The sequence below is a fragment of the Mobula birostris genome, chromosome 22, assembly GCF_030028105.1.
Source record: "Mobula birostris isolate sMobBir1 chromosome 22, sMobBir1.hap1, whole genome shotgun sequence".
NCBI classification, from domain to species: domain Eukaryota; kingdom Metazoa; phylum Chordata; class Chondrichthyes; order Myliobatiformes; family Myliobatidae; genus Mobula; species Mobula birostris.
The window spans coordinates 25,302,617-25,315,574 of NC_092391.1; the positions used below are offsets into that span (position 1 = coordinate 25,302,617).

Here is a 12,958-nt window from a genome sequence, read left to right on the forward strand (position 1 = left end):
AAGTTAATTTCTTTCAATCCCCACGTTCAGAATAAACGATCTGATGGGTGAAAATAAAGTTTTAAATGCTGTTAATTCTGATCCAGGTTTGTAGGTACAGTTTCCAGTCTTCAGATGCAGCTAGCAGGGTCGGGAGCAGTTCCCCCATCCCCAAGCCTTGGGCCAAATACTTTGAAATAAAATTCAAAGAGGATATGATGATGAGTAAATAATAGCATCAAACAGTGACATTTCTATTGATCAAGAAGGGAGGAAGCTGTTAAATATAGGCTCTTTGGCTAAATATCTACTGACGCAAGACGCTGGAGTCTGTAATCGACAAAGAAGTAACTTATTGCTTAGAGAAGCTCAATATAATCAAAGCAAGTCAACATGGTTTTGTGAAAGGTAAACCATTATTGATGTATTTGCTAGAATTCTTCAAGGATGTAACAGGAAGAGTCAATAAAGGGGAATTTGAAATGTGTATTTGGATTTTTAGAAAATAATTGATAAGGTGCCACATAAAAGTGATGATGCACAAGGTAAGAGCTAGTGATATTAGGGGAAGTGTGTTATCATGGATTGGAGACTGGTTTTGCATAATAAGGAGAGTCTGAATTAACAAATCTTCCTCAGACTGGGAGCATGTAACCAGTGGAATGTCTCAATGATCAGTTCTTGGATTCAATTATTAATGGTTTATATTAAAGGCCAGCAGGAGAAGATAGGGTATGAGGTATCCAAGTTAGCCAATGTCACAAATTAAGGTGGGTGATTGGATGATGCAAAGAGGATAATTTGGACTCTGCAACAGGATACGGTCAAATTGAATTTGATGGAGCTTAATGTGGGAAAGTAATTATTTTTATTTTGTAATATTTCTGAATAAAGTATTTTTGGAAAAAAAAGTGTAATATTTTGCACTTCAGATAAGAGACAGGTGATTATCAAGTGGTGAAAGATTTCAGATGACTGAAGTACAGAGGAATTTAGGTGTTCCTATGCACAGATCACAAATATTTCTAAGCTGCTGCAGCAGGTTCTAAGGAAGGTATCTTGGCTTTTACCACAAGAGGGCTACAATTTAGGAATAAGGAAATAAGTATACTAGTAAGACCTGTACCTGGAGCACTGTTTTATTTACATTATTTAGGAAAGGGTTTATTGGGATTGAGAGCAGTCCAAAAAGGGAGTCACTGGGTTAATTCTTAGTTGTCTGAACACAAGCCACAAAAGAAATTTATCTACGTTCTTTGGAACAGAAAAATGAAGGGTGATTTTTTTATATATTGAAAAAGATCTTAATTTTTAAAAAATTCTGAGGGAGCTTGACTGAGTTGATACGGTATTTGCACTAGGGGTATCTCAAAGAGGGGACCTTCTTGACCTTCTCCTCTCTGAGGCACAACATTCACCTTTGTCCCGCTGGCCCCACACCTACCATGAAGCCAAGTTCTTCTTCCATCACCCGTCTCTATACCTACTTCTTTGGCAAGGACTCTCCAACCCCCATTAATGACCCCTTCTCCGGTCTTCAAACCTCCTCCACTTCCTAGAAATCCTGCTCTGATCCTGTTCTGGATCTTTTCATCACTAACTGCCAACAAGACATCAACCATCTCGACTTTAAGACTCCTCCCTCCAATTCTAACCTCATTCCTTCTGAACCTGCTGCTCTCCACTCTCTCTGCACTAATCCCAACCTCACCATCGAACCAGCAGATAAGATGGGGTGCTGTAATAGTCTGGCGGACTAACTTCTACCTTGCGGAGGCCAGGCGACAAGTCTCAGACTATTCCTCTTACTTACCCCTCAAACAAGATCCCACTAAGGAGCACCAGGCTATTGTCTCCTGCACCATCACTGACCTGTCAGCTCTTATCAGTGGGTGATCTCCCATCCACTGCCATCAACCCCTTACCCTGCAGCTTCCATTTCTACCTCTTACCCAGAATCGATAAACCTGCCTGTCCAGGTAGATGCATTGTTTCTGCTTGGTCCTGCCCTACCGAACTTGTATCTGTATACCGCGACTCAGTTTTATCCCGCCCCCTGGTTCAGTTCCTTCCTACCTACATCTGTTGCACTTCACACACCCTTGATCTTTTCAATACCTTTAAGTTCCCAGGCCCCGATTGTTGCATCTTCACTATGGATTTCCTGTTCCTATATGCCTCCATCCCCCATCAGGGATGTTTTTGCTTCTTTCTGGACAACAGACCCAACCAGTTCCTCTCCACTACCACTCTCCTCCCTCTGGCAGAATTGGTCCTGGCCCTCAATAATTTCTCCTTCAGCTCTTCCCACTTCCTTCAAACCAAAGTTGTAGCCATGGGCACTCGAATAGGTCCCAGCTATGTCTGCATTTTTTGTCGGCTACGTGGAACAGTGCATATTCTGAGCCTGCAGCGGCGTTGCTCCTCAACTCTTCTGACACTACATTGACTACTGCATTAGTGCTGCTTCCTGTACTCATGCTGAACTCGTCGACTTCATCAACTTTGCCTTCAACCATTCTGAACATCTAGCAATGCTCAACGACGACCATGAAACCTCTGAGGTAGTAGTCAGGGCAGAGGAGCCCCACAGGAAGGACCCTCCCTAATAATAATCCAAAACCCCATAAAAAGGAAGTAGTGATAGTAGGGGACTCAGTTATCCGGGCGGGGAGGGTGGTTGAAAATCAGGTTTGTACTGACAAGGAGTCTTGTGCAGTGTGTTGCCTACCAGGAGCACAAGCAGGAGACATCCCTGACAAATAGATAAGCTCCTGGCCAGACGTGGGGTGGATCCAGTAGCCCTTGTCCACATCAGAACAAATGACACAGGTAAGGTCAGGCTGGCAGTTCTGAAAGACAAATTTAAAAAGATAGGTGGGAAGCTTAGGGACAAAACTGATAAGGTGGTCTTCTCCGAAGTTCTGCCTGTGCCATGTGCCAGTCCAAGTAAGATGGAGGAGATTAGAAATTTAACACATGGCTCAAATCATGATGTGGGTTAGAGGGGCATAGGTTCATGGGACATTGGGGTGCCTTTTGGGGCAAATGGAACCTGTACTGCCAGGATGGGTTGCAGTTTGACAAGCTTTGTTGGGCTGATTGGCCTGTTCTTGTCAAAAACTTTCTAATGTTCTAAAGTTGGTTCACAGGGGATATTTAAAGAGGAAGTAGACAAGTTTTTGAATGATCAGGTAATTAAAACATAGTAACATAGAAAATAGGTGCAGGAGTAGGCCATTCAGCCCTTCGAGCCTGCACCGCCATTTATTATGATCATGGCTGATCATCCAACTCAGAACCCCGCCCCAGCCTTCCCTCCATACCCCCTGATCCCCGTAGCCACAAGGGCCATATCTAACTCCCTCTTAAATATAGCCAATGAACTGGCCTCAACTGTTTCCTGTGGCAGAGAATTCCACAGATTCACCACTCTCTGTGTGAAGAAGTTTTTCCTAATCTCAGCCCTAAAAGGCTTCCCCTTTATCCTCAAACTGTGACCCCTTGTTCTGGACTTCCCCAACATCGGGAACAATCTTCCTGCATCTAGCCTGTCCAATCCCTTTAGGATTTTATACGTTTCAATCAGATCCCCCCTCAATCTTCTAAATTCCAACGAGTACAAGCCCAGTTCATCCAGTCTTTCTTCATATGAAAGTCCTGCCATTCCAGGAATTGAGGGCTACTATTCAGAATCAGGCTTAGTATCATGGTCGTATAACATGAAATCTATTATTTTGTGGCAGCAGTACATTGCAAAGCTATAATATTACTATAAATTACAAAATAAAGAGTACCAAAAACAGGAATGATGGGTTCATGGGCCAGTCGGAAATCTGATGCTGTTGGGGAAGGAGCTGTTTTTGAATAGTTTCATGGCACTGAAGAGGAATTAAAGTGTGGGGCAGATCTATATTCATACTGAATGGTAGGACTGGCAGTAAAACCTTTGGTCAATTAAAGAAAAGGGCATGAATGGCAGAGTTACTGAATGGCCTACCCTTGCTCCTATTTCTTACGCATACGTAAACTGACCCTTTACCGGTAATGATCTCATTATTGCCAGTAGCAGTTAAGGTGAAACTAATGGTTAGGTTTGAAGTAATATCACATATTTAAAATATACTTATCAGATCACAGCAAAAGGAAGCCTTTGCAAGGTCAGTGCTGGGATGTTTCCTAGCAACGAAATCTACAATCTAAAAACACTTGCACAATATGGTTAAAATATAAATGGAAGAATTCCGTATGAAATCCGGTGTGAAACTTTGGGAGTGGGGTTACCCATTTAAGGTGGGAAGGAGGAAATTATTTTTGTGGGTTGTGATCTGTAATCTACAGAGAAATTTGTAGTTGAATCATTGGAATATTATCAAGGCTGAGCTGAGTGTTTTTTTGTGTAAGGGGCAGTTAAGGTTTTTGAGAAACAGACAAGAAAGTGGAACTGCAATCAGATCAGCCAGAGTCGTATTTGATAGTGCAACTGGCTCCAGAGGTCTCATACAGATTTTTTTCATAAGTTTGATCTGATGTGATCAAATAATTAACATCTACTCTTTCATACAAAATTGAGTAATTTCTTTTCTTTTCGGGGCCTGGGAACTTAAAGGCATTGAAAAGATCGAGAGTGTGTGAAGTGTCACGGATGTAGGTCGGAAGGGACTGAACCAGGGGGCGGGGTAAAACAGAGTCGAGGTATACGGATACAAGAAATTTCTTTTCTGTTCAGAACAAACTAGAAATGTTGTTGTTTAATATACAAAAGTGTATCTTCCACAGATATAATATGTCAGTAGTTTGCATCTTTTTGTGAGTCCCATTGATAAACACGTACAGTCTGTGTTGATATAATTTATTGACTTGGTGCTCTCTCAGGATGAAATGACCGGAGCTTACTGGAGGAAAACAAAAGAAGCCAGTGAGTATTTTAAACCTTATATTGTATTACTTCCCAATCTCCATGCTTGTTTATCTAGTTTCTTTTCCTGTTTTAGGCTGATTACCCTTGTGTTTCTAGTAGCCAAGAGGATGGTACGGTTTCTGTCTGTGATTTCTCTGGAGTGCCTATGAATAAATATTATTGTTGTCATTTGCAAGAGAAGAAACAAGCAAATTCCCATATTTTAGGAGAGGAGAAAATCAGAAGGTTTGCCGCCTTTGGCTGTTCTTGTGCATCTCTTAGTGTTCCTGAGGAGGTACTGACAGATAATGAAAGCAAGACTAAGTTATTTAATTATTTGGCATTAAGAAATACATCTACTCCCTCCTTGAATATATTTCATTATTTGTCTCTACAGCCGTCTGAGCTAGAGAATTTCACAGGTTCGTGCTGTCTATGTGAAGAAATCTCACCTGATCTTAGTTCTCACTTGCATCCCTGGTTCTAGAACCTCCACTGTGAAAATCTCCTTGTTTCTAGTTTGTCTAGTCCTATTAGAATCTTACAGATTTCTATGAAATATCCTCTTAGTTCTTCTATATACTAACAAGGTGTGCTTAACTTACCCAATCTCTTCTCATACACATGACTCACCATTCCACGAATCAGTCTAGAAAAGACCAAGGCTACAGACAAAACTCTAGTTTGCAGCTATAGAGCTGCAGCAAGATATTCCTGCTCCTGTACTCAAATCCTCTTGTAGTGAAAGTGAACATATCCTTTGTCTTCTTAATTGCTTGCTGTAGCAGAATGCTTCCTTCCATTAACTAGTATATCAGGGCACCCGGATTTTGTTGCTCCTTCTCTTTTCTCAAATTATTACCATTTAGGTAATCTGATGTTCTGTTTTTGGAACCTCAGATTTATCCCTGTTAAACTGCATTTGTTCACTCGCCCAAATTGTCCAAATTTCATTGGACCCTCTTTGCGTCTTCTTCACAGCACATACTCCTGCCACCTCCCAGCATTGTGTGCAAGCTTGTAGATATTACATTTAGTACCCCCTTCCAAATCATTGCATTGTGAATCGCAGTGCCCCAAATACTAATCCCTGTAATACTGGGCACTCAGAAAGAGACCTCTGCTTCATGTCTGTCACCCAATCCACATTCGTGGCAACATTTTCTGTCTGTTTGCTAAAACACTAAGAAATTCCTACAGTTGTACTGTGGAGAGCATCCCAACTGGCTGTATCACCGTTTGGTATGGAGCGGGGGGTGGGTGGTGGGAGCTACTGCACAGGATCAAAGTAAGCTGCAGAGAGTTGTAAAGTTAGTCAGTTCCATCATGAGCACTAGCCCCTGTAGTATCCAATACATCTTCAAGGAGCAGTGCCTCAAAAAGGTGGCATCCATCATTAAGGACCCCCCAGCCACCCAGGACATATCCTGTTCTCATTGTTACCATCAGAAAGGAGGTACAGAAGCCTGAAGTCAAACACTCAACTATTCAGGAACAGCTTCTTCCCCTCTGTTGTCCGATTTCTAATGGATTGAACCCATTAACACTATCTCACTACTTTTTATTTCTGTTTCTGCATTACGTATTTAATGTAACTATTTGATATATATACTTATTGCAACTCACAGTTTTTTCTATGTTGTCACGCATTGCATTGTGCTGCTGCTGCAAAGTTAACAAATTTCATGACATACACCAGTGGTATTAAACCTGATTCTGATTCTCCTTTTGTCCCCCATGCACACTGTAGGAAAACAGGCAACAAAACACTTCAAAGAACAGAAATTATTGAAGAAGCTTGAGAAACAAAGGGCTGAGCAGCAGAAAGCGGAAAAAGACCAAGAGGAAAAGAAAAAACAGAAAGGTACAAGATAAAATTATTTAAGATGGCACTGTAAATATGAAAGTATAATTTCAAAAATAATGCAAAGCTGCCATGTTTGCATAATTCCTTTTACATAAAAACATAGAAAATCTATAGTACATTACACGACCTTCACCCCACAATGTTGTGCCGACCATGTGACCTACTCTAGAAGCTGCCTAGAATTTCCCTACCGCAGAGCCCCCTGTTTTTCCAAGCTCTATGTACCTATCTAAGAGTCTCTTAAAAGACCCTATTGCATCCGCCTCTACCACCTTCACTGGCAGTGCATTCCACACACCCACCACTTTTACATTTATTCGTGATACACCATGACACAGTTGAGCAGATAAGCAGAGATTTTGCTTCTTTGCATTATCATTAGCCAAGTTAGTGGAGGAAATCTGAAAAAACAGCTTGATTTACAGTCTTCACAATGACTAATGTTACAAATATGGGGTGTAAGAAGAAGCTATAAAGAAAGATGCAACTATTTTTAGAACTTGTCAGTAAAATCACCCTTAACAGAGTTAAGTGATGCTTGATGTTTTTCTGTTGTCTGCTGATTAAAATTTGCATTTGCTAGAAATGCAAATTTAACTAAAAGTAAATGTTCTTTCAGTTTAAGTTTTAAGTGAAGTAGAGCAGAGTTATCTTGCTCTTTATATGAATAGTCTCCTTTAAAACCACCTGAAATAGATGTTTTTTCATTGCCGATTCTGGGATCATACGTGGAAAGATGTTGCTGAGCTGGACCGTATAGTGTGATGTACTTCACAACTAATAATTTGCAAAAATATTTGGAGACATTTGAAAAGTATAAAGTGTTTTGTTAATGTAGATTTTAATTCCTGATCAGACCAATAATCAAAGCTTTCAGTATTTTCCACAGCTTCTGCAGTTGAACAAGAGCAGCAGTAAGAAAGTGCAACAATAGACAATAGGTGCAGGAGTTGGCCATTCACTGTGATCATGGCTGATCATCCACAATCAGTATCCAGTTCCTGCCTTATCCCCATAACCTTTGATTCCGCCATCTTTAAGAGCTCTATCCATCTCTTTCTTGAAAGCATCCAGAGACTTGGCCTCCACAGCCTTCTGGGGCAGAGCATTCCATATATCCACCACTCTCTGGGTGAAAAGGTTTTTCCTCAACTCCGTTCTAAATGGCCTACCCCTTATTCTTAAACTGTGGCCTCTGGTTCTGAACTCACCCATCAGCGGGAACATGCTTCCTGCCTCCAGCGTGTCCCATCCCTTAATAATCTTATATCTTTCAATAAGATCCCCTCTCAGCCTTCTAAATTCCAGAGTATACAAGCCCAGTCGCTCCAATCTTTCAACATATGACAGTCCCACCGTCCCAGGAATTAACCTTGTGAACCTATGCTGCACTCCCTCAATAGCAAGAATGTCCTTCCTCAAATTTGGAGACCAAAACTGCACGCAGTACTCCAGGTGTGGTCTCACCAGGGCCCTGTACAGCTGCAGAAGGACCTCTTTGCTCTTATACTCAATTCCCCTTGTTATGAAGGCCAGCATGCCATTAGCTTTCTTCACAGTCTGCTGTACTTGCATGCTTGCTTTCAGTGACTGATGTACAAGAACACCTAGATCTCGTTGTACTTCCCCTTTTCCTAACTTGACTCCATTTAGGTAATAATCTGCCTTCCTGTTCTTACCACCAAAGTGGATAACCTCACATTTATCCTCACTAAACTGCATCTGCCATGCATCTGCCCACTCACCCAGCCTGTCCAAGTCACCCTGCATTCTCATAATATCCTCCTCACATTTCGTACTGCCACTCAGCTTTGTGTCATCGGCAAATTTGCTAATGTTACTTTTAATTCCCTCATCTAAATTATTAATATGTATTGTAAACAGCTGTGGTCCCAGCACTGAACCCTGCGGTACCCCACTGGTCACCGCCTGCCATTCCGAAAGGGACCCATTAATCGCTACTCTTTGTTTTCTGTCAGCCAGCCAATTTTCAATCCATGTCAGTACCCTGCCCCCAATACCATGTGCCCTAATTTTGCCCACTAATCTCCTATGTGGGACTTTATCAAAGGCCTTCTGAAAGTCCAGGTACACTACATCCACTGGCTCTCCCTTGTCCATTTTCATAGTTACATCCTCAAAAAATTCCAGATGATTAGTCAAGCACGATTTCTCCTTTGTAAATCCATGCTGACTTGGACCAATCCTGTTACTGCTATCCAGATGTGTCATAATTTCATCTTTTATAATTGACTCCAGCATCTTTCCCACCACCGTCAGGCTAACCAGTCTATAATTCCCTGCTTTCTCTCTTCCTCCCTTCTTGAAGAGAGAGACAACATTAGCCACCCTCCAATCCACAGGAACTGATCCTGAATCTATAGAACATTGGAAAATGATTACCAATGTGTCCACGATTTCTAAAGCCACCTCCTTAAGTACCCTGGGATGCAGACCATCAGGTCCTGGGGACTTAGCAGCCTTCAGACCCAACAGTCTATCCAATACCATTTCCTGCCTAATATAAATTTCCTTCAGTTCATCCATTACCCTAGGTCCTTTGGCCACTATTATATCTGGGAGATTGATTGTGTCTTCCCTAGTGAAGACAGATCCAAAGTACCTGTTCAACTGGTCTGCCATTTCCTTGTTCCCCATAATAAGTTCACCCGTTTCTGTCTTCAAGGGCCCAATTTTGGTCTTAATTATTTTTTTCCTTTTCACATACCTAAAGAAGCTTTTACTATCCTCCTTTATATTCTTGGCTAGTTTACCTCCATACCTCATTTTTTCTCTGCGTGTTGCCTTTTTAGTTACCTTCTGTTGCTCTTTAAAATTTTCCCAATCCTCCGGCTTCCCACTCGTCTTTGCTATGTTATACTTCTCCTCTTTTATTTTTATACTATCCATTACTTCCCTTGTCAGCCACGGCCTCCCCTTACTCCCCTTAGGATCGATCTTCCTCTTTGGACCGAACTGATCCTGCACCTTCCGCATTATTCCCAGAAACACTTGCCATTGCTGTTCCACTGTCATCCCTGCTAGGGTACTGTTCCATTGAACTTTGGCCAGCTCCTCCCTCATAGCACCATAGTTCCCTTTGTTCAACTGTAATACTGACACTTCCGAGTTTCCTTTCTCCCTCTCAAATTGTAGATTAAAACTTATTCATACCTTTAACAGTGACTTGCAGAAATGTTTAGCATATAATTAAAATTTTAAATGTAAAACGTAGCAATTTGTTAGTTGAGATGATTTTTTAAAAAGTCATTCACTGGTTTACAATGTAATGTCAAAAGCAAATACCAGGTAATTTAAAATATGGCCTTTGGCATGACAGAGAATCCAATAAGCCCTTTACCATTCTGTTAGTTCTGTCTGATAATCCATTGTGCTAACTATTTTATTTTATTTGTTATTTAGTGATACAGCACGGAGTAGGTCCTTCTGGACCTACAAACCACACTGCTCCAGCAACTCATGACAAACCCAATTAACCCTGACCTAAACAGGACAATTTACAATGGCCAATTAACCTACTAAACATTACATCTTTGGACTATGGTAGGAAACTGGAGCACCTGGGGAAGACCCACACATTCCATGGGGAGAATGTACAAACTCCTTACGGAACAATGCTGGAATTGAACTCTGAACTCCAGAACAACGGGAGCTGTAATAGTGTCACACTAACTGCTACACTATTCTGCCATTCCTACTAGAATTTAAGTTTTGATATTGTTCTGGTGATTTTTATATTTTCTAGAGCGGCTGCCTACTGTCAGTGTGGCATTGCCAGGGTCAGTTCTGGATAATGCCCAAACTCCAGATCTCAGGACGTATTTGGCTGGACAGATAGCTCGTGCATGTACTGTGTTCTGTGTGGATGAAGTTGTAGTCTTTGATGAACAAGGAGAAGATGCAAAGTAAGGTGGATCAGAAATATTTAATCATATCTCATGCTAACTTATCTAACATATACACATTTAATGTTACAGCATAAAGAAGGAATTTGGAGGGTTAAGTGTTTTAAACTTGATTATTTCCACTTGTCCTGGTTACCAACTAAAACTTATTTCTATTTCATATGTGGTTAAAATATAGCTAAACTTATGTTGCTCCAGATTTTCTATAGCATATACAGTTGCAAAAGAAAGTTTGTGAGCCTTTTGCAATGACCTGATTTTGTGCATTAATTCCTCGTAAAAGGTGGTCTGAATTTCATCTAAGTCACAATAATAGATAAACACAATCTGCCTAGACTAATAACACACAAACAATTGCACTTTTCTTGTCTTTATTGAACACATTGTTTAATCATTTACAGTCCAGGCTGGAAGAAGTATGTAAACCCATATATTTAATAACTGGTAGACCCTCCACCAAACTTTTTCTGTAGCTGTTGATCAGACTTGCACAACGGTGAGGAGGAATTTTAGACCATTCCTCATTACAAAACTGTTTCAGTTCATCAGTATTTCTAGGATGCCTTGCATAAACAGACCTTTTCAGGTCATGCCACAGCGTCTCAATTGCATTAAGGTCTGGATCCAAAGCACAAATTTTATTCTTTTTAAACCATTCTGTTGTTGATTTACTCTTGTGTTTTGTATCATTGTCTTGTTGCATCATCCAATTTCTATTAAGCTTTAGGTGAAGGACCACTACCCTGAAATTCTCTTGATACAATTTTGAATTCATTGCTCTCTCAGTGAGGCCCCGAGGCAGTAAAGCAGCCCCAAGCCATGGTACTCCTTCCACCATGCTTCACAGTTAGGATGAGGTTTTGGTATTGGTGTGTGGTGCCCTTTTTCCTTCAAACATAGCGATGTGCATTTCTGCCAAAAAGTTCACCTCTTGTCCCCTCTGTCCACTGAACATTGTTCCAGAGGCATCGTGGAACATCCAGGTGGTCTTTTGCAGACTTGAGACATGCAGAAATGTTTTTTTTTGAAAGCAGTAGTTTCCTCCATGGTGACCTTCCATGAACACCATCTTTGTTTGTTGTTTTGCTTATAGTGGACACACTAACAAAGACTTTAGCAAGTTCTAGAGATTTCTGCAGGTTCTTTGCTGTACCCTCGGGTTCCTTTTCACTTCCTATAGCATTTGCACTTTGTGCTCTTGGTGTGATCTTTGCAGGACACCCACTCCTAGGGAGAGTAGTGATAGTTTTGAATTTCCTCAGACAATTTCTCAATTCCTCAGAATAGACAATTTCTATTACTGTGGACTGATGAACACTCAGGTCTTTAGAAATGCTTTGGTAGCCTTTTCCAGCTTCATGCATCTCTACAATTCTTCTAAGGTCCTCTGAAACTTGTTTCCATCGAGGCATGGTGTACATAAACAGATCTTTCTTGAGAAGAAAAGGCTCTGTTGGTACCTGACTTTGTGTGTCTTTTTTATAGGGTGGGCCACCTCTACAATCCACACCTCCAATCTGATCTCATTGGTTGGAACACCTGACTCCAAATAGCTTTTGTAGAAGGCATTTGTAGCAGTTCACATACTTTCTTTGAACCTGGACTGTGATTGGTTAAATGGTGTACTCAGTATTGCCAAGAAGAAGTACAATTGTTTGAATGTTATTAGTTTAGACATATTGTGTTTGTCTATTATTGTGGCTTAGATGAAGATCAGACCACATTTTTGAGCAATTAATGCAGAAAACCAGGTAATTACAAAGGATTTATAAACTTTTTCTTGCAACTGTATGTATAAAAATGAACAAAGGTACAACAGTAGGCCACTCATTGCCTAAAATGAGATGGATGTAAGAAATAAAATTCTAATTCTAAAACATGATCCAATATTCATTTATATCACTGCACTTCTGTATATCAAACCTACTGATCTACCTTTAAACTCATGTCTCTTGATACAATTACTCAACAAAGACCCTGCCAAACCTGATCTGATTCATGAAACCCTACAATCTATGAATTTTTAAGGGAGGAGATACAGATTTTATTGTGTGTTTCTGATCACCTTCATAAGTAGTGTAAATGTAACTTTAATCGTCGTTCTGCATAACCCCACAAGAGTAAATAGTTTTCTGTATCAACACTCTCTAAGCTTATTAACATTTTGAACAGCTTGACCCAATCTGCCCTTGATGTTTTAAACTCAGGATAATTTCTGTTTGAAAAATGATGGCAATTCAATTTTTGACATTTGTATTGAAGGAGATCGTTGTGTTTGTTACTAAT

At 40.6% G+C, this 12,958-nt stretch overlaps 1 protein-coding gene across 3 annotated transcripts in view; it reads left to right on the top strand.

Moving 5' to 3' along the window:
- spout1 (SPOUT domain containing methyltransferase 1) overlaps positions 1–12,958 on the top strand; it is a 32,092-nt gene that overhangs the window by 319 nt on the left and 18,815 nt on the right. For all 3 annotated transcript variants that reach the window (XR_011882833.1, XR_011882834.1, XM_072240384.1), the window contains exons 2-4: positions 4,855–4,897; positions 6,630–6,743; positions 10,513–10,672. Coding sequence is in view for 1 of the 3 variants with exons in the window: in XM_072240384.1 (XP_072096485.1) it covers positions 4,855–4,897; positions 6,630–6,743; positions 10,513–10,672 (317 nt within the window). In the remaining 2 variants the exon portion in view is untranslated. The remainder of the gene's footprint in view (positions 1–4,854; positions 4,898–6,629; positions 6,744–10,512; positions 10,673–12,958) is intronic.